Below are 22502 nucleotides of genomic sequence, written 5' to 3'. Positions count from 1 at the left end.
ACACAGCTATGTTTATGCAATTTTATAATTGAATCCTTTAAGCCATTGTATCATTCTGGTGAACCCATTCTAAGGCCAGCATATCCTTCCTGAGGTTTGATATTCAAAACTGAATGCAGTGCTCTCGACAGGGTCTGACCAAGCTTTCCTCACTTTTGAATTCACGCATTCTTGAGATAAAGGCCAACATTTGATTAGGCTTTTTAGTTATTTTTTGTGACTGTGTACTGGCTTTTAATGATTTCTGAACATGGACACCTTCGCTGCCCCACAGCTCTTAGTCCAGAGAGCGGAAGATGCAACACGCTTGCCACGGATAAAACTTGATGCTGATCAGAATATTCAAAGAGAATGAATAATGAAGGAATGTTGCTTGCCACTGCACCATGCAACAGCCACAATGTAACACGCTGGTTCCCGTGTAACACAATGTTCAGTCCATGTAGGTTTCCCTAAGTAATGTGCTATTCAGTTAATAAACTTGGTCAGTCAATACAGATCTGTTGTGTAATGCGCTGCTCAATGTCACTCAGTGACTTTCTTTAGCTAATAATGTTAACTGGCAACTCCATGGCAGATATCCAATATGTATGTCAGTCCAAAGGGCATGGTGATCAAATGGATATGATTTCAGAGCATATGAACATGACTGTGTCCTAATAATCTGAAGCATGAAAGGTTAATGTGCTCCTGAGTTCAATTATTTTGAAGAGTTGAAGGTTAACATAACACCCAATATTGAAGTTGTAACAAAAACATTAAGAATTTCTTTCCATTAGTATTGTCTTGCTTCCCTCCAATAAAAACTGGCAAGAACAGAACTTAAGTTTTGGGATTAAACTTTGAATAATAACAGTTGAACATTTCTGGTACTCATGTGACCAAAGCACAATGATATGAAGTGAAGCATGTCAGCACATACTGTACTATATTTTTACAGTACAGATACATTCTGATAAGGCTACAGCCACTTGTCAAAGGAACATTTTGCTTGGATGATTTTGTTGATCAGGAATTCAGCACATCAGGAACTGTAGCCAGGAAAGCCCAGTTTGTTTTAACACCACATAGCACATGGATTGGACTACTAATTGACTGAGTCACTAGGCCTGTAACAATCTGCTTCACCAAAGCCTACAAACAGATTCCATATATGTCAACGGTGCATTTTACAATGTACTCATTTTTATAATAAGCTTTTCTGCTGAAATTTTAGATGTGGTCACATGACAGGTTACCAAAGCTGAGTTTTAAATAGTTTTCAGTTGAAACCAATTGACCCAAAAACAAAATTGGACAAGTATGTGTGAGACCCTTCAACTGTTGCAGTAATGAAGTGTCGCCTTAATCAAATTATAACATTACATTTTTACCATAAAATAGGACTTTGAAATTAGATGGTATTGCAAATTGGGTGCAGGAACTGATCTGTGCACTGGAATGGGTAAGCCCATAGCCACCTGATAATGGGCCTCATATACTTGGGAACAATCAGCTGCAGAAACCTGTTGGGCATTCATAGTCAGCTCACCAGAGAAAAGAAATTTAGTTGTGACCCAGCACATTACAGACAGTGGTCCTCAGGTACGTTTGAAGAGGCATGGGGAAGTGAGGGTGAGGAAATAGGTAGGGACAGAGGAAAGTAGCAATCAGAAGGAGGGATGATCGGGAGAGCCAGGAGGCAAATTGGGATAGAGACAGAGGCAATCAGGAGGGGGTTTAAGCAGGGACTGGCAATGGTCATCTCACTATAGTGGACTGTAGTGGGACAATCACTCCTGCACCTTCTGGAGGCACATTCAGATAAGCATTTATCAACAAACTTACCTTTATGGTGGCAGCCTTCGGTAGTCCCTTTAAGAACAGTTAGTTAGCCTGCATGTAGGGCATATTTTCTTGAGTTCAGGGAATCCCAATCTTAAAAAGAGGCTGTCAATAGGCCCCAAATTGCATAATCAAAGGATCAAAAAAAAACACATTTCAAACATGGGCTCCATGTGCCTCTTTGTTCATGCATTTACTAATAAGGCAGTGCATTTTCAGCGTGTAATGAGCCCACTTGTTGCTTGAAAAGTGGGCCCAGCACTATTGAATTTCTAGGCCAATAGTTCAGGAAAAGGGATTTTGTTGGAGCTAGGAGTTTGCCAGTAAATGAGGTGGAGCAGGAAGGGGATTATGCATGCAGTTTATGCCACATTGCAATCTGTTTCCTGGGCTTGTTTAGCATTTCCTGCCAGTGACTTAGCTCTAAATCGTTGGAATTCAGACCCAGGCTACATTTGCCCAGTAAGTGGTTTTGCCCCGTCCAGTCCTTGTTCAACATCTCCAGCTCAAGACAGGATTTAGACAGCAGCTCATAGGGCACCTCGAACATTATCATCTCGTTCCAGACTGGATTTATCTTGTGCTTCACATGCCTGGTATGTTTTTTCTTCAGCTTCAAGGACTGGTGCAATAGGGTGAGCTTGACTGATATATCTGTAAGAAATAAATCACAAATGACTAGAGCAGAGGCTGGGTAACAAACTCTCTAACTATATATTCCTGCCCTTAAGCTAATGCAAGAGTAACTTGAAGTTGGACCTTTGTCATGATATTCCCTTTACAATGGTGCTTTTAAGAATCAAAACATGTTGTCATTTGACAGGTAATTTTCTGAATATTGTCTAAAAAGTGGATGCCAATGACGTAACCTGGGGAAACTCATTTGGTCCTGGCCAATATTTATCCCTCAACCAACAACAACGAAACAGATTATCTTGTCAGTATTAAGTTGATGTTTGTAAGATCTTGCTGTGCACAAATTGACTGACGTGTTTCCTACATTACAATTGAGACCTCCTGAAATCATTAAAGGAGCTGCAGAAACGCATGCCTTTATTTCTTGGATTAAAAGTCACCTCCCTCTACTGGCTGAATGAATTCTAAATGAAGTGAGTATGTGACACCACCAACCCAATCCCTAGTGCACAAAGTAACGTAACTTAAAGTGCAGTGGTAATCTCACAGAGGTCACAGGGACCAAGGCATCACAGGAGCAGTCTTCTGAATTGGTCTAAAGTGTGTCAATGGAACAGAGCTGATGTACCCTTATTCTGAATGTGGGTATACCACATCTAACAATGAACGTGACATCAGGAGCAGGAAGTAGAAATGATGTGCCAATTCCCAAAACTGTCTCCCCTCATATATAGACAAAAAGTGCTGGAAATACGTAATAGATCTGAGAGAGAAACAGAGTTAACATTTCGGGTCTATGATAGGACTGATGAAATCTGGTGATAGGTCACAGACCTGCTACATACTGACCTAGATTTTTGCAGAGTCAGGCTGAATCTGGAGGCATTTAAAAATTGGCAGAATTCATGCTCCCATTTCCAGTGCCAGCAATATTTGTGAGGATGCAGTTAGCGAGCCCATATCCTGCACTCCCAATCTGGCCAGCTCTATTGTGGGGTTGGCATCTCATACCCCACTGGAAATTTCATGGAGGTGGGCTAGCTTCTAGATGACTTGTGGTTCACAGCCCCTCTGAGAAGTCATGAACCATAGTCTGAATTCAGGAATCTTTTAAAAGGTATGTTTAAAAAGGTCTTAACCATGCCCCTGCCATGCCTTTCATGGTCCTTCCATGCACCCTGATCCTGTATGCACTATGTACAGAAGTGTCAATCAGACAGAGCCATAGTATCAATGACAGAAGCTTTCCCTTGCTTCAGACCTCAATCATATCCAAATCAACATACAGACATCGACAAAACAGAACAAAGAAAGAATATCTTATTATAACCTTATAACAATGCCAATCAAAGCAAACACTCAACTTCTACCTGTTGTAACAGAACCCCCGCTGGGCTAATCCATTAGTGAGTCTTGGAGCTCAGCCAAACATTCATAATAAAGCTACTTGGGCATTGTAAGAAGAGAGACAGATGGCCACCCACATCAGTGCAAAAATTGCATGTGACAAGGGCTCTTTATATTGAGACAAGTGTGCCAAGTCGGAAAATTTCCTACTTGAGTGAGCCACCTCGATAGCAAAAATCTGGCCCATTAATTGTTTCTCTCTCCAGAGACGCTACTAGACCTGAGTATTTCCAGCATTTTATGTTTTTATATCAGATTTCCAGCATCTTCAGTACTTTGCTTTTGTATTACTACTACCCCTCTCTTGGGTAAACACATATCACTCATAAGTTCAGGTATTGAAGACCCTTTGACCTATTTGATTTCATTCTTTTAAATGCCAGCCCTACGACTTTTAACATCCACCTGAACTGGTAGATATAAATATCTCATATAAAGGGCATCTCTTATGAAGGACAAGTCTTCTAATAGTACTGCAATGGAGTATTTAGCCTAGATGGTGCACTCAAGTCTTGGGGAAGACCTAAAACCTATAACTAGAATCAAGAGTGCGGTCAACACTACAATACACTACATACTGAAGGCACGCATTTTAATTCTTGTATATTCTGCCCAAATTGAATTTTTGTATGTACTGAATTTGATTTATGCTGTTGCTGGGCGGGAATGTTTTGAGCTTCCCTGCACCAATTTATTTAATTTGTTATTGGAGAGTAAGGGCTCTTTTATAACAGGGCCCTGTTGACAAGTTAGAAACAAGTTGAACACAAAATGAGAAATATCAAATGCACCAAGGATTAATAATGCAGCAGCAGCAGACATCATTTTGCAAATACATTGACAATGGAGCCACCGCCTAGCAGCATTGGCATGAATTTTATGACTGGGTATTTTCAGGTCTGATCCTTAAAATTGCCTTCCAGTCTGATCTGCCAAAAGATACCAGGGTATCTTCTGTCAGATGTAGGGATGGCACACTCCACCTTAAGGGAGGCAAGATTCTTCCACCTGCTCTGCTTCACCACAAGTTTGGCTCCCATAGGCCAACCAATGCTGATGGAAGATTGTGAAACATCAGAAATTATAAAGCATCAGCAACCTTTATTGCAAAGATAGAAAAACAATGGGCATGGGTGGAATGCACATATTGTGAAACAGTTGAAGGATAGGCATTGAGGCCAGCGTGATGGCACAATGTGTTATGATAACTGTCTGATTTAAGTTTGCATCTGAGCAGGAAGCACCTGAAGAGGCCACAGGCAGAGGCCAAATCTGAAGAGACAGTACTGAGCTCACCACTAGAACAACCATCAGGGTAACTGGTAACAGACTACTCATCATTAGCGCAGTCAGAGGACAGGTCATGACATGATGCATGGAGCTTTACACAAAGAATAAATGGGCTAATTCTTGAAATATGGCATAAGAATGCTTTTTTAAAATGAATATACACATGCATATCTATATGCATTGACTGTCTTTTACCTATCAGATCTTTCAGCTTATCTAAGTTTAAGTGTCGTGCCTTCATAACAACAACACTCAAACGGTTGGCAGCCGGGAGGTAGTTGATGGAAAGCAAGATCTCACCAGGCGATGTTACAGAGTCCTAGAAAACAAATCACTGGTGACAATTTGAAAAAATCTTAAACATCAGCTCTAGCTGCTCCCCAGAGCAGATCTTGTCAAATCAATTTCACCCAGGTACATTAGGACAAAAATCACATTGTAATTCCATTGAAATGTCTTAAATATAGATTAGGCAGCTCAATGGAGCTACACTTAGTCACTCTTCAATTGAATTTCTGAGCATTGAACTGCCCTATAATTTGAAAACTGAACAGAGCTTCTCACACAGATTCCGGTTTTACCTCTGAGACCTATAAACACTTCAGAATCACATGCAATTGAACGCAAGCTAATTGGATTTTCATCAGTCCTATTTAGAGAAAGAGAGAAAAACATGTTTACAGGTCCCATATGCCCTGGGCAAGATTTTATACTCCTATTATTCTTAAGCAGAATTTGAAAGGGTAATTTTATGCACTAGGCAAAAATATAATCAAGGGTCAAAAAAGTAGATTTATTGTCTACAGCTGAATACCTAAAACCCATATGATTCCTGAACTCCCTTTAACAAGTTGTTGAGGGTGTGAATTCCTTATTCAAAGTCATGCTGCTGCTCGAGGCTGTGACAACTGCAAGACAGACTTCTCTGACAAAGTTGGGGAGGTGGGAGGGAATAATCAACTCCGTGCACTGCACTCACTCACCTCCTACAGGAAGGCGGCTGGGGACCAATGAAGGATTCGCTACAAATGTGTTGCAAAAAGGTGAAGGTCTCAGAGCAGCTCTGCAACCTGTCTTCTAGGCTGGAATTGGAGCATAACATGGAGAGACCATAATATCTGGTCAAGGGAAACACACCTTAGGCTTCAAGTTTTTTTCCCCCACCAGTGTATTGGCTTGTGCGTTGAACACTGCCTCATTGAACTGTTGCAAGTGAGAGCTGAACATGTTTCTGGTTGGAATAGAGATCACCTGGTAAAAAAGGTAAGCACTGTGTGACATTAATCAGGGCCCATGTGTACAGTGACACACAGTGTGACAGCTGTTTATGGTGGGCTGAATGGACCAGAGGCTCTTTTTCTGTCTGTCCTTGTTTTTATAAAGAAAGACAAGAGATGGCTAAGGAGACACTGGTAAATGTAGAGACAGCAAATCCTTTTATAACATTTAGCATTACAGTACTGGGCAATTCAATGGCTTTCATTTTCTCTTTAAAAAAAATCTTCATAAAATCAAGATACATTTCCACAACCTACAAATACTTCTGCTTTGCCTGACTAGTCCCATTAATGATTCAGAAGCTGAGCTGCCTTGCAGCATCCACTTATGTAGATGTATGTTGTCCCAGGGCCTCACAATGGCACGCATTGCAATCTCAGTGAGCAAGCTGAACTGAGGAGAAGGAAGAAAAATATACCTTTTCAGGGGCCTTCAGATTGATCCAAGAATTGGTTCTTACATCCACAACTACGTCAGATAAGTTGAGTTGTGCTTCCCCCAAACAGTTTTGTCTGGAATACTTATCACAGCTGTAGACAGCCAGTGTTAAAGTCCCCTCCTCCACATGTTCCTCTGAGATTGGCAATACCACAGTCTCCTGCCAAACTGGGTATAAGGTCTTAGTTTGGTTGGAGGTCTCAGCTTCGGCCTTCCCCAGTTTCGTGACCAAGGTGCCTACCACGTAGGTGTCGCAGTAGTTCATATTTTCCACCGTATCTGCATACTGGGCTGGAGAACAATGAGAGAAAGTTAAGGGAATAGAGAGGAATTTAGAATCTGGACTGGTGGCAGCAATATTACTTTGTACCATATTTAATGAATGAAGACACATTCTGTGAGGGGTCATCACCCCTGAGAATGGCTTTACATGAAGTGAAACCAGGTGCTATAATAGTCACTAGCATGGTGGAAGGTTTTTGGGCTCTCAGTTTTTTCAAATTTCTCCATTTTACCAGTATTTACCAATATACTAAATAAAGAAGCCAGATTTAAAGTTACAAATGACAGCCTGTTGAAGGAACAAGAGGTGTGGCAAAGAAAACCAAAATTCAGAATGGTGTTTGCAATGCCAGAGGGTGTTGGAATCCTCACATGCAGCCTTAGTGAGGTTCTAGGCCACTAATTCAAGACTTTAATATCCTTCACCAAAGAGCATTCATTGCAACCACCTTGCTGTGGTAGAATATGAATCAGCCTCAGGAGGTTGGAGCTGTGAATATTAAGGGTGACATGATAGGTGCCTTTCAAGTTATGAAGGATTATAAAGGGTAAATGTTAATAGACAGTTTCCACTGGTCGGTGGAATAATGGGGAGTTTGAATAAGTTTATTTACACAGAGGGTGATTAGGAAGTAAAATTCCCTACCGCAGAATGTTGTTGGAACAGAGTTTGTAAAAGAGGTATCTGAAAAGAGGAAGGTATATGAGGAGTGAGAAGGGACATATGATTAGATGAGGTGACTTATATGAAGTAAACCACCAGTACAGTCTTGAATGCCCAAATGGCCTAGCTCTGTTTGCGTTTCTATGATCTTATCTGACTGCTTTTATGGGACCTTGCTGCACACAAATTGACAATCATGTTTGACAACAAAACAACAGTTCAAAAGTCATTTATTGTCTTTCAGGCACATTGGGACACCCTGCCGATGAGAAAGGCACTACAGAAAATACAAAGTACATCCATCCTAATTTCCTTTCCTCAGAATGCTGAAGGAAATCAAAGGGAGAGAGAATGCTGGGATACCCTTATACATCTCTTATGCCTGACTCAGAGTAACACTGGTGGAGATGTTGGGTCAGTTCACTGGTCTATCCTTTCACAAGTGGCTGGCACAAGGACACTGGGGAATGGAAGAAAATGGAAATAGAGAAGGAATTACAATGACTATTCTGTGAACCACAGTGGGTGGGGGAGCAGGAAATCACAGTGCTGAAGTAGCCTATCATAGCACTGTTATTTACAAATAGTAAATCATGTACACCAAGGTGACTGGAGTGATTGGAGGCTCCACCACATCTGTGACAGTTCTGGAACAATGGAAGGCTGTTCCCTAAAGCAGACATTAGTCCAAAAATGTTCTTGATATGGGCATGCCTCAGAGATCATTATTGCTGTTAGATAGTGTTTGGAAGCAATGATTGAAATTGAAGATGGCTTTAAGAGTGACAGATCCACACATTCAGTGCCATGACAATGTTGGCACTGTGAATTTCTGAATGGCAAGTTCCCCATCTCAGTCATGGCAGGAACGGGGAGGCGAGATGGGCAGAGGCTAGACAAACAATGCTGGATTGTGCACTGATGTTGATGGAGGGCAACCTAAAGAAGAGGAAAGAAAATGAAACTTTAAAAATATTCTTTATCCCAAATACTGATTATATACGTGTCACTGTGGGGACAATTAATTGGACTGTGTGTAAAATTGTGTCTGGGATTTACTAACAGGCAATATAGCAATATCATCAACAGCATTCATATTACTGGTCACATTACTACACATAATTGCTTCATTATGGTAGGTAATAGCAAAACACTCAGTCCCTCCAGTACTAAGTAATTATTACTTTGGCAACCACTGCCTTTACACTGTGCTGTTAATAGTTTTGAACCAATGTTGAACCTTCAATAATGGTGAGATGCAGTTCCGACTTCTGGTAGTTATATTTCATTGCATAGTGCAATTTCACAGTCGCCATCCAATCCTCGGATATTTCACTCTCCAGATCATGTGATAGGGGAACAGCATCAACAGCAGCTGACATTTAATCAGAAAGAAGGAATAGTAGTGAGCTGTGGTTCAGATAAAGTATGAGGAAAAGTTTCTAAAACAACATGACCACCGGTTTGCCCACTATTAACCATTTCACCAGACGCAGTCACCTCTAAACCCAGTATTTTATCCTTCGAGTTCCTATATCACGAACTGTGATACTTTTGCAATTGATTAAAATTCTATAAGGCCCTACATCATGGCCTAATATCATCTGAAGTTTTACCTGTTAAACTGATCTCTAAGACGTTGCATGAGAGGTCAAAATCTTATGAAGTTTATCTCACACTAATAATTACTCAAAAAGGGTAACTACTTCATATCACAGAGGGCTGCCCTTACACAGAACATTTACATATAGACTCACCTCTGAATACAACATAGGAAGGATCACTCCTACCTACATTCAGGTTAGTACATTTCACATAAGTGTTAATGCTGTGCCTTGTCTGAAAATAGGATCATAAGAACATAAGGAATAGGAAGATTGGGCTATTTGGTCCCTCAAGCCCACTCTGTCTTGTTTTTTGTTTCAATGATGCACACAGGCTGTCAACATTGTAGCTGAGCTAACTTTATTTTTAACACATTTTCCTAACATAAACACATATGCAGTAACTGATTTCTATTTATACAGGTTCCAACATGTGCTATCTGACCTTCAACTCCCAGGTCAGGTGACCCTCATATCTAGTACAGAGTACTGTATAGTATCTAATATTGGAGTCCACTATCACAATCAACAATTATCATGACACACTCCACTATTCAATAGGATCATAGCGGATCTGACATGGCCTTAATTCCATTTTCCTGCCTGCAACCCCCATAACCCTTGATTCCCTTGTCAATCAAAAATCTGTCTAACTTAGCCTCAAATATATTGAATGACCCAGCCTCCACTGCTCTCTGTGGAAGAGAATTCCGAAGGCTAACAACTCTTTGAGAAGAAATTCCTCTTAATTTCTGATTCAAATGGGAGACCCCTTATTTTGAAACTGTGTTCCTAGTTCTAGATTCCCCCAGGAGGGGAAACATCGTCTGAGCATCCACTCTATTAAGTCCCTCAGAATTTTATATGTTTCAATTGAATCACTACTCATTCTTCTAAACTCCAATGAGTAAAGGCCCAAACTGCTCAATCTTTCCTCAGAAGACAAACCCCTTTGTCCCAGGAATCAGCCTAGTTAACCTTCTCTGAACTGCCTCCAATGCAAGTATATCTTTCCTTAAGTAAGGAGACTGAAACTGCAGTGCTCTAGGTGCCTTCTCACTAATGTCCTGTAAAGTTGTAGCAAGGCTTCCCTATTTTTATACCCCATTTCCCTTGCAATAAAGGATAACATTCCATTTGCCTTCCTAATTATTTCCTGTACTTGCATGCTAACATTTTATGATTCATGTATGAAGATATGCAGATCCCTCCGTCCCACAGAATTCTGCAGTCTATCTCCATTTAAATAATATTCTGCTTTTCTATTCTTTCCAAAGTGGACAATCTCACATTTTCCTACATTATACTCCATCTGCCAATTTTTTGCCCACTCATTTGACCTACCTATAGCCCTTTGCAGACTCTGTGTCCTCCTCACTTGATTTCCTTATTTTCCTATTTGATCGTCGGCAAATTTGGCTACAATACATTTGATCCCTTCAATGTCATTAATAGAGGTGGTAAATAGTTGAGGCCCCAGCACTCATCCCTGTGGCACTCCATTAGTTGCAGTTTGCAAACCTGAAAATCATGGCATTTATCCCGACTGTTTCCTGTTTGTTAGTCAATCCTCTACCCATGCTAATACCATGAGCTCTTATCTTGTCCAGTAACCATTTATATGACACCTTATTGAGGGCCTTTTGGAAATCAAAATACACTACATTTACCAGTTCCCTTTCATCCAACCTGCTTGTTACATCCTCAAAAGAACTCTGATAAATTAGTCAAACACAATTTCCCTTTCATAAAACCATGTTGACTGTGCCAGATTTTATTGTGATTTTCTAAATGTCCTGCAGATTCCCTAGGACAGATGTTTTCTGCTTTCTGTGTTTTGTATCTGTCTTCACAGCAGAAGAAACAAAAAGCATTCCGATAATAATAGGAGAAAATCATGGGGTAAAAGGGAGAGAGGAACTTAAAACAATCGCTACCACTAGGGAAAAAGTGCTAGGAAAACTAATAGAACTAAAGGCTGATAAGTTCCCTGGACCCTGACCTGCATCCAAGGGTCTTAAAAGAAGTGACTGCCGACATAGTGGATGCATTGGTTGTAATCTTCTAAAATTTCCTAGATTCTGAAAAGGTCCCTGTGGAATGGAAAATTGCGAATGTAACACCTCTGTTCAAGAAAGGAGGGAGACAGAAAGCATTTCCTTGTTTCCCATTATTAATTCCCCAGTCTCATCCTCTAAGGGACCAACACTCACCATAGCTACTCTCTTCCTTTTTTTATATACACTTGTAGAAGCTCTTGCTGTCTGTCTTTATATTTCTTTCTAGTTCTCTCTCATGCTTCAATTTGTCCCTCTATTTTTTTTAAGTCATCCTTTGCTGTTGGTGGGTCTGAAACTTGTGTCTTAAATTTAAATAAAGGTAATTGCAAGGATATGGTTAGGAGGCCTATAAACTACTCCCACCAGTGACTTCTTCCCTTTACTTTTTTTTTACTTCTACCCAACTTAATTCAACTTCTTGATCTTCTGAACCAAGGTCATTTCTCACTACTGTACTTGTCCTTTATTAACAAAGCTATCCCACCTCCTTTTCCTTTCTTCCTATCTTTCTGAAATGTCAGGTACCCTTGAATATTCAGTTGCAAGCCTTGGTCACTTTGCAACCATGTCTCTGTAATGGCAATCAGATCATTTTCATTTATTTCTGGCGCTATCAATTCATCCATCTTGTTGCAAGTGCTGTGTGCATTCAAATAAAGAACCTTTAATTCTGCCTTTTTGCCATTTTTCTCTACTCTGACCCTATTTGCTGGTGCACCCTTATGTTTGTACACTTTGTCCCTTCCTGTCACACTCTGTTTATCATTCCCTGTACCGTTATCCTACACTATTGCTTTGTCCTTTGTTGTTAATTTTCTAAATTGCCCCTCTTGTGAACCCTTGCCCACCCATTTAATTTAAACCCTCTACAGCCCTAGTTATACGATCGTAGTGCTATTCAAGTGAAGACCGTCCCAATGGTACAGCTCCCTCTTTCCTCAATACTGGTGCTAGTGACCTGTGAATCGAAACCTATTTCTCCCACACCAGCCTTTGAGCCACACATTCAACTCTTTGGTCTTATTTATCCTATGCCAATATGCTTATGGTTCTGTTAGCTTTGTGGCTCTGCTTTTTAATCTAGTACCTAGCTGTTCATACTCCCTCATCGGAACATCTTTCTTAGTCCTACCTAACTTGCTGGTACCCACGTGGACCACATCAAATGGATCCTTCCCCTTCCACTCCAAGTTCCTCTCCAGCCCTTAGATGTCCATAGCCCTGGCACGAGGCAGGCAACACAGCCTTTGGGGCTCAAACTCTCAGCAACAGAGAACAGTGCCTATCCTCCTAAGTATACTGTCCCCTACTACTACATGCCTTTTTAGTCTCTCCACTTGAATGGCCCCCTGTACCATGGTGCTGTGGTCAGTTTGCTCATCCTCCTTGCAGTCCCTGCTCTTATCCACACAAGCTATAAGAATTTCGAACCTGTTGGAGACTTGCAAAGGCTGCGGCTCCTCCAGTGCTACCTTTTGGATCCCCATACCTGCCTCACTTGTAGTCATACCCTCCTGTCCCTGACCATGGACAAAATCTGAAGTGCCTATCCTAAGGGGAATGACTGCCTCCTGGAACAAATTGTCCAGTAACTTTCCCTCTCCATGATGCATTGTAGTATCCAAAGCTCGGATTCTAGCTCATCAACTTTGAGCCAAAGTCCCTTGAGCTGCAGAATTTACTGCAGATGTAGTTGCTGTGGTGCACATCGGTGTCCACCAGCTCCCACATGCTACAGCTGCAACACATCATCTGCCCTGCCATCTCTATTGCATTTTATTTAACTAATTAGGGTTTCAAGTTTAGAAATATCACTCAACAATTATTTGTATTTATATCATGTAGTCTAACTGGTTAAGGTATAGAATTAATACAATACTCGCCCAAATAACATTAATGAAGTCTGCGGCCCAATTTCAAGGCTCCTCGTTTCAGAGTTGAAAATGGGCCTGAAGGAATTTTAACCCCTCTTTAATTTTAACCCATGCCTCCCTTCCCAAAAGAAATGTCACCTTCACCTGAACTTAGTCTTCACCGCCTTCCTTGAAAACTCAACTAAGATCAGGAATTCAGCACCATGTCAGTACACCGGCAAACTGGGACACCTTTCTGTGACAAAAATTGATCTAGCAAACAACCTTGGGATTAACACGATGCAGCATTTTGTAAAATCTGTTGTACATCGCTATCTAATTCTGTCAGTACTGTTTCAGTTTAAAAGAAATTTCACCCACTTATAAGACACACCCTAGAATTTATTATAAATCATGACTTTATATACCTGCCTTTACACTGGGTGAATTGTGGCTGTCCCAGCTGTACACCAGATACGAAATAGTCAATCATTTTAGGCAGATTTATAAAACAAAACTGAAAACGATGTTACTATCCTGGCAATGTGTTAAAGCATGGAGAATCCATAGCACTCCATTTGCTCGCGAGCTTCCCACCTTACCATTCTTGGAAACAACAAACAGTTCTTCAGACGAATCCATCATTAAACTGGGCCTGTCAGCCAACAGGGAGGAGACTGACAGAGGTTCATTTGTTGTTCCCACTGTGTAGTCGGTGTAATTAATGAATTCTGGTGATGTTGCCACTGGATTAGGGCCGTAGATTTTTGGTGATGTTAGCCGTGTCCTTGGCTGGACTGGCTCAGTTGTCTTCTTCACTCTAAACTGTGACAGCAATTAAAGAACAAGAGTTGAATTCATCACCTTACCATTGCTTATAAGAAATTGAACTTGGAACGTTCTGGCAAGTTATGGGTATCAGGTGATTTTTGGGCATCTTTTTGCACATCTGTGAATGTATACTGCCTGTCCACAAGGCTGCTTTCTGCTTACTTCCTTCCCCACTAGTTTCTTTGGTTTGTATAAAGTAGTACCTGAACATGGGAAGGAGATGATTGGCTGTCCTCAGCTCAGCTATCGGTAGTTAAAAAGCAAATTCATCTCAGTAGCACAGATGAAGGATTTTTTATTATTCACTCAGGGGATGTGAACATCACTGATGAGGTCAGCATTTGTGCCCATCCCTAATTGCCCTTGAGGCGGTGGTAGTGAGCTGCATTCTCAAACCGCTGCAGCCCATGTGATGTGGGTAATGTGCTATTAGGGAGGGAGCTTCAGCATTTTGACCCAGTGATGATGAAGGGACAGTGATATATTTTCAAGTCAGGATTCCTTGGAGGGAGGCTTCCAGGTGGTGGTGTTCCAATGCACCTTCTGCCCTTGTCCTTCTAGATGGTGGAAGTCATGGGTTGGAAAGTGCTGTTGGAGGAGGCTTGGTGAGTTGCTGCACTGCATCATGTAGATAGTACACACTGCTGCCACTGTGCACTGGTGGTGGAGGGAAGGAATGGTTAAGGTGATGGATAGGGTGTCGAAAGAACAGCTTTGTCCTGGATGGTGTTGAGCTGCTTGAGTGTTATTGGAATTGCACTTAAAGCAGGTAATGAAGAATATTCCATCATAATCCTAACTTATGCCATGCAGATGGAGACAGGGAGTCAGGAGGTGAGTTACTCACCACAGAATTCCCAATGTCCGATTTGTTCTTGTTGCTACAGTATTTATACGTCTGGTCTAAATAAGAGTTTGGTCAATGTTAACCCCAGGATGTTGTTGGTGGCGGACTCTGCAATTGTAACACTGTTGAATATCAAAGAGGGAGATAGTGGTTAGATTCTCTCTCATTGCTGAGCACTTCCATGGCACAAAGGCTTTATCTGCCCAAGTCTGAATGTTGTCCAGGTCTTGCTGCACGTGGGCACGGACTGCTTCAGTATCTGAGGAGTTGCAAACGGGACTGAACATTGTGCAATCATCAGCGAACATCTCCACTTCTGTTCCTATGACGGAGAGAGGCAGCTGAATATTGTTGGGCCTAGGACACTGCCCTGAGGAACTCCTGCAGAGATCTACAAGGGCTGGAATGATTGACCTTCAACAACCACAAAAATCTTCCTTTCTGCCAAGTATGACTTCAACCAATGGAGAGATTTCCCCTTGACTGCAACTTTGTTCGGGTCCTTGATACTCAGTCAAATGCTGCCTTGATGTCAAGGGCTGGCACTCTCACCTCACTGCTGGAATTCAGATCTTTTGTCCTTATTTGGACCAAGGCTTTAATGAGGTCAGGAGCTGAGTGACCCAGTTGGAAACCAAACTGAGCATTGGTCAACAGGCTATTGCAGCATAAGTGCTGCTTGATAGCACCATCAACAACACCTCTGACACTTTGCTGATGATTGAGAGTAGACTGATAGGATGGTAATTGGCTGGATTGGGTTTTTAAGAATTTATTCTTTCACAGGATGTGGGTGTTGCTGGCTTTGCCAGCATTTATTGCCCATCCCTAGTTGCCCTTCAGAAGGTGGTGAGTTGCTTTCTTGAATGCTGCAGAGCATGTGGTGTAGGTACACAGTGTTGTTGGGGGAAGGGGGGGTAGTTCCAGGATTTTGACCCAGTGACAGTGAAAGAACAATGATATAGTTCCAAGTCAGGATGGTTTGTGACTTGGAAGGGAGCTTGCAGGTGGTGGAGTTCCCATGCACCTATTGCCCCTGTCCTTCTAGGTGTTAGAGGTTGAGAGTTTGGAAGGTGCTGTCAAAAGAATCTTGAGTTGTTGCAGTGCATCTTGTAGATGGTACACACTGCTGCCACTGTGTGTCGGTGGTGGAAGGAGTAATTGTTTAAGATGGTACACACTGCTGCCACTGTGCGTCGGTGGTGGAAGGAGTAATTGTTTAAGATGATGGCTGGGGTGCCAATCAAGTTTGGAGGGTGCTGTCAAAAGAATCTTGATGAGTTGTTGCAGTGCATCTTGTAGATGATACACACTGCTGCCACTGTGTGTCGGTGGTGGAAGGAGTAATTGTTTAAGATGGTACACACTGCTGCCACTGTGCGTCGGTGGTGGAAGGAGTAATGTTTAAGATGATGGCTGGGGTGCCAATCAAGTGGGCTGCTTTGTCCTAGATGATGTCGAGCTTCTTGAGTGTTGTTGGAGCTGCACTTGTCCAGGCAAGTGGAGGGTATTCCATCACACTCCTGACTTGTGCCTTGTAGATGGTGGACAGGCTTTGGGGAGTCAGGTGGTGAGTTACTCGTTGCAGAATTCCTAGCATCAGACCTGCTCTTGCAGCCAGAGTATTTATATGGCCAGTCCAGTTCAGTTTCTGGTCAATGGTAACCCCCAGGATGTTGATGGTGTGGAATTCAGTGATGGTAATGCCATTGAATGTCATGGGGACATGGCTAGATTCTCTCCTGTTGGAGATGGTCATTGCTTGGAACTTGTGTGGTGTGAGTGTTACCTGCCATTTGTCAGCCCAAGTCTGAATATTGTCCCTGTCTTGCTGCATTTGGACATGGACTACTTCAATATCTGAGTAGTTATGAATGTGCTGAATATTGTACAATTATCAGTGAACATCCCCGCTTCTGATTGAAGGTAGGTTATTGATGAAGCAGCTGAAGATGGTTGGGCCTAGGACACTACCCTGAGGAACTCTGCAGTAATGGCCTGGGATTGAGATGATTGACCTTCAACAACCACAACCATCTTCCTATGTGCTAGGTATGACTTCAATCAGTGGAGAGTTTTCCCTGATTCCCATTGACTTCAGTTTTGCAGGATTCCTTGATGCCACACTTGGCAAAATGTTTGATAGATGTCAAGGGCAGTCACTCTCACATCACCTCTGGAGTTCAGTTTTTTGGTCCATGTTTGGACAAAGGCTGTAATGAGGTTAGGACCTACACGTTCTGATTCTTGTGGACAGGGCATACATGGGCAATTTTCCACATTGTTTGATAAATGCCAGTCTTGTAGCTGTACTGGAACAGCTTGGTTAGGAGCGTGGCTATGTTTGAAGCACAGGTCTTCTGTACTACAGCCAGGATGGTATCGGTGTCCATAGCCTTTACCGCATCCAGTGCTTTCAGCTGTTTCTTGATATCACATGGAGTGAATTGAATTAGTTGAAGATAGGCATCTATGATGTTGGGAACCTCAGGTGGAGGCAGGTATCGGCACTTCTGGTTGAGGATGGTTGCAAAGGCCTCAACTTTATCTTATATTGTAATTTCAACAGGTTGATAACAGATTTTTAGGTCTGTCTGGTGCTGCTTCTGGCACTCTTCATCAAATTAGGTTTGGTCCCCTGGCTTGATAATAATGGAAGAGTAAAGAATATGCTGGGCCATGAGGTTACAGAGTATAGTGGAGTAAAATTCTACCATTGCTGATGGCCCACAGTGCCACATAGATGCTCCATTTTGATCTTCCACCAACATTGTAATGGACAGATGGATCTGCGCTTGGTAGGTTGATGAGGATGAGGTCAAGTAGGATTTCCCTCGTGTTTGTCGTCTCATCACCCGCTTTGCCATATATGTCCTTCAGGACTCCGCCAGCAATAATGCTACTGAGCCACTCTTGTGGTGGATATTGAAGTCCGCTACCTCAAAGTACATCCTGTGCCCTTGCTACTCTTAGTGCTTCTTCAAAGTTTTGTTCAACACGAAAGAGGACTGATTCATCTGCTGAGGAAGAACAGTAGGTGGTAATCAGCAGGAGATTTCCTTGCCCATATTTGATGTGATATCATGAGACTTCATGGAGTCCAGAGTCAATGTTAAGGACTTCATGGCAACTCCCTCCTCACTGTATAGCACCATGATGCCATCTCTGGTGGGTCTGCCCTGCCGGTGGGGAAGGACATACCAAATCATACCTTACAGCTATTCCTGGGTGAGTATGACAATGTCAGGCTGTTGCTCGACTAGTCTGGGGGACAGCTCTCCCTATTGTGGCATAATTCCTCAGACATTAGTGAGGACGATTTTGCAGAGGTGTCTAGATAAGGTGTGCCTTTGCCATCTCTGGTGCTTAGTTTGATGCCAGGAGGTTCAACTAGTTTTATTCTTATTGATTTTCCCAGCAGTTTGATTGAAATTGCATGGTAAGCCATTCAATTTCAGAGCACAGTTAAAAGCCAACCATATTACTGTGGGTCTTGAGTCACAAACAGGTCAGACTGGGTAAGGATGGCAGATTTCCTTCCCTAAAGGACACTAGTGAACTATGATGGCAATAGGCTGCAACACCATGGGATGCAGTACTGGGAATCATGGGATGTACAATGGAGTACCATGTGATAAGGGATGGGGCAGCAGTGGTCAAATGATCAGAGACTTTCAGCCAGGAAAGATAAGATAAGCAGAACAATCAGCTGGGGGTAGAGCGCATGTGGTGGGTAATGATGGGGAGGGGGGGGGTTAAGAGCAACTGCAGTGGGCAAGGACAGGGACAGAGAGAGAGAGCCAGCACCCACTGAGAAGAAGGACAAGGAGGGGGACACCACCTCTGAGACTAAGGGCATAGGGGAAAGAACAAACCTTGCAGCAATCAACACTTGATTACATCCACACACTCAGACTTTGGGAAGCAGTATGAATTGAGATTGCCCAGCTGAAGATAAGTGGGGTCAAATACAAAAAGCCCATGTGGTCCTTTAGTTTCATCCCCTTGAACCCACTGGCCATAAACTAACTGCCCTACTCTGCAATTGACCAAAACATCAGGCAAATCTGTCAGAATGTCCAGCCCTGTTAAACTTCTCCCCAATTTACATCAATATTGGCTCAGTTGCCTTTTAGGTATTCCTCCAAATTTTCATTCCGATTGCAGTCGAAAAATTTAATTATATTTTAGTTTCATTAAAGGCGGTGCTCCTAATCGGAAGCTGCGAGAACAGTTTGTTCTGGAGCTGGTTTTTAAAAGAAAATGTTTCTGGGAACTATTGATGATCATATTGAGTGAGGGAGCTGTGAAGAAACTTGGGTTTCATTGTATGAACATAAAATTTAATTTCACTGCAGAGCTTCAAGATTTTGGTCCAGCAAATTAGATTTTCAAGTCCATCCTGTTCTATTAAATGTGATTACCCATTGTGCATTAACCTGAGGCATACAAGTACCGAGTCTCTGCCTATATCATCTGTCTTGTGAAGACGACCCACGTTAAACTGAAATATAATCATTGAAATTGCCTCATAACTCTAGATGTTATAATGAGAGATAACTGCTCACTGACTGATCTCTGACAGTCTTTCTGTTTTTTGTGCTTACAAATCTAAACTGCTGGTCAGAGGTAGCCTGGAAGAAGAATTTGAAATTGAATATCCTCCTCAGTCACACAAGTACATTTACATTCAGTGAAACTGATGGAAACAGAATAGCAAAGAACTGGAGCCTGAAGGTGATTTATTTTTTTCGTTCATGGGATGTGGGCGTTGTTGGCTAGGCAAGCATTTGTTGCTCATCCCTGATTGCCCACGTTCAGAGCACATTTTTAAGAGTCAACCACATTGCTATGGGTCTGGAGTCACATGTAGGCCAGACCAGGTAAGCACGGCAGATTTCCTTTCCTAAAGGACATTAGTGAACCAGATGGGTTTTTACAACAATGGGCAATGGTTTTGTGGTCATCATCAGACTTTAGCTCCTTATACTGGCTAAGTAGACTATGCTGAGTGTAGCTTTGGTGTGAAAGTCTGTACAAGTTTGTATGGGTTTGAGAGGCCTTGAAGTGAAGGCACATGCCTCTGGAACCTTGGGGTGACATTATGAAGGATACGCACCCAAAACATCAAACGATGGGCAATTGCTAACACTAGAATTTTCCCTCTTTGCCCATGGGTTAAAATTATCCCATTGAGCAGTGACTAGTCATTATTGACCTTAATGTGAGAGTAGACAATGTATCTGGATTTCCAAAAGACCTTGATAAGGTGCCCCATAATAGACTAACGAATAACGGTCAAAGAATGTAGAGTCGGGGACAAATGGCAGAATGGATTTCTAGCTGGTTTCAAGACAGAAAGCAGAGAGTAGGAGTAAAGGGAGTTATTCAGAGTGGCACATATGGGAAGTGGTGTTCCACAAGGATCAGTGCTGGGACCACTGCTGTTCTCAATTGACGTTAATGATTTACACTTTGGAATCCAAAATAATATTTCTAAATTTGCAGATGACACCAAATTAGGAGGGGAAAGGGGTGAGGAAATAATCAACTGAGAAGGACTGCAACAAATTCCAGGAAGATATTCATAAACTTGCAAAATGGGCAAATAATTGGCAAATGAAGTTCAACACATAAATATGAGGTAGTACCTTTTGGTGAGAAGAACAGGCTGCTTATTATTACTTGGAAGGTGCAAGTCTAGGCAGAGTAGAGAAACAAAGAGATCTCGGCATTCAAATATATCAATCACTAAAAGTTGCAACACAGGTTAGCAAGGCCAAAAAAAAAGAAACCAACCACCAGGCTTCACTTCCACAGGGATACAACTGAAAAGTAGGGAAGTTATGCTAAGCCTATATTGAACCTTGGTTAGACCACACATGGAGTATGCATGCAGTTCTGGTCAACATATTATAAAAAGGATATAGAAGCACTGGAGAGGGTGAAGAGAAAATTTACAAGGATGACACTAGAAATGTGTGGGTATACGTATCAGGAAAGGATTGACAGGCTGGGCCTCCTCTCTCTTGGAAGCAAGACGATTGAGGGGTGACTTAATAGATATCTTTAAAATTATGAAAGGCTTTGATAGAGTGGACACAGAGAGAACGTTTCCTCTTGTGGGGAAGAATATCACTAGAGGCAATCAGTATAAGATAAAACCAAAAAATCCAATAGGGAATTCAGAAGAAACTTCCTCACCCAACACTGATGACAATGTGGAACTCGCTACCACAGTGAGTCATTGAAGCAAACAGTGTAAATGTATTAAAGGGGAAGCTTGACAAGTGTATGAGGGAGAAATGAATAGATGGTTATGATAGTAGATTCCGATGAGGAAAGATGAGAGGAGGCTCAAGGGGAGCATAAACACAGAATGGACAGGTTAGGCCAAATGGCCTATTTTGGTGCCATATCGATTATATAATAAGCTCACAAGGATGGTTAAAGAAAATGGAAAAATCATACTGACCTCTAGAAGATGCTGTCAAAAAGGTTCAGGTGCAGTACCATGCAACTATAATGGGAGCTTTAATTCTGCATTCCACATGTGTTATATCTGACAAAGATGAACTGGATGTTAATACTCTTGTGATTTTGCACTCAGTGTGAGTAAAGTTAACTTTTATCAGTGGGAGAAAACAAGTGATAGCAAAGTGGTCAGCTATTTTCACAGCTTGAATGATTTTCTTCAAAGGAAAAGAGAATTGAAATTTAAACGGATTTTCAATTTGCTAACTTCTGTTTTAAATATCATGCAGATTCATGTCAACCTAGCTACTTAAAAAAGGGGTCTGTTCACAGGTAATTACCCAAAGTGAAAAAAATGACAACTGCTGCAAAAAATGTAACGAGACAGGAATTTATTATTCTTCTCCAGTTCTGCCCAATATGTATTGTGAAGCATCATGGTGATATGGGAAAGGTTGGATAGACCAGAGGGTCTTTTCCTGCATGTCATTTTATGCTTGCAATATGCTTTTTCACACTTTTTTGACTCGCTTTACTTTGCCACTTGATGGTCTAATCTTAGAAAAAATTATGAACACAGCACTCAGCTCATCTTCAGACCCGAATTACAGGGGACACTCTTATTGCTACTGGGGCATTTATTTTACCTAACCTCCTTCAGGTCCAGCTGCCGTTGTGCAGTGCCCTGTTCACAGATCCTGCCTCCTCCCTGTCTTCAGTACAGGTGGCACTGGTGCAGTTGGCAAGAAACAGGCCTTTTGACTTCTTTGTTAGTTTCCAGTTGACATTAATGTTGGCAGGTATTGAATAATATGACATTTTGGTGCCAGGCCATGACTACACTGTGTGCATGTTAATCGAACTGTTAGTTATTGAGCCAAAGCTGACATACTTCAAAAAGATTTTTCATTGGATCAATGTTGCTGGCAAGGGCAACATTTATTGCACTCAGCCAGGCAAGTGGAGAGTTTTCCATCACACTCCTGACTTGTAATTTGTAGATAATGAACAAGC

The 22502-nt window shown here is 41.9% G+C and overlaps 1 protein-coding gene across 3 annotated transcripts; it reads right to left on the bottom strand.

Annotated features, from left to right (window-relative positions):
* Positions 1–911: 911 nt before the first annotated feature.
* syt13 (synaptotagmin XIII) lies at positions 912–21659 on the bottom strand. 3 transcript variants are annotated; one of them, XM_078548853.1, is made up of 6 exons: positions 21490–21659; positions 13939–14161; positions 9060–9194; positions 6854–7164; positions 5353–5476; positions 912–2478 (listed from the first exon to the last, which is right to left on the bottom strand). In XM_078548853.1, the coding sequence occupies exons 2-6, from the start codon at positions 13979–13981 to the stop codon at positions 2174–2176; spliced, it is 918 nt and encodes a 305-aa protein (XP_078404979.1). In that variant the 5' UTR covers positions 13982–14161; positions 21490–21659; the 3' UTR covers positions 912–2173. The 3 variants fall into 3 exon arrangements, with proteins under 3 accessions (XP_078404979.1, XP_078404977.1, XP_078404978.1); XM_078548851.1 differs by lacking the exon at positions 21490–21659 and adding an exon at positions 17954–19116; XM_078548852.1 differs by lacking the exons at positions 9060–9194; positions 13939–14161; positions 21490–21659 and adding an exon at positions 8419–8716.
* Positions 21660–22502: the final 843 nt, after the last annotated feature.

The sequence above is a fragment of the Cetorhinus maximus genome, chromosome 9, assembly GCF_964194155.1.
Source record: "Cetorhinus maximus chromosome 9, sCetMax3.hap1.1, whole genome shotgun sequence".
Classification (NCBI taxonomy): Eukaryota; Metazoa; Chordata; class Chondrichthyes; order Lamniformes; family Cetorhinidae; genus Cetorhinus; species Cetorhinus maximus.
Note: the sequence above shows the minus strand (reverse complement) of the source record. Positions and strands in the feature narration are given on the sequence as shown.

What these genes read in the sequence shown, in the direction of transcription:
- syt13 (XM_078548851.1), bottom strand. An exon ending in ATCTGAAGGCCCCTGAAAAG is followed by an intron (nt 5,477 to 6,853) that starts GTATATTTTTCT and finishes TTTGTTTTCTAG; the next exon opens with GACTCTGTAACATCGCCTGG. An exon ending in TAAGCTGAAAGATCTGATAG is followed by an intron (nt 2,479 to 5,352) that starts GTAAAAGACAGT and finishes TATTTCTTACAG; the next exon opens with ATATATCAGTCAAGCTCACC.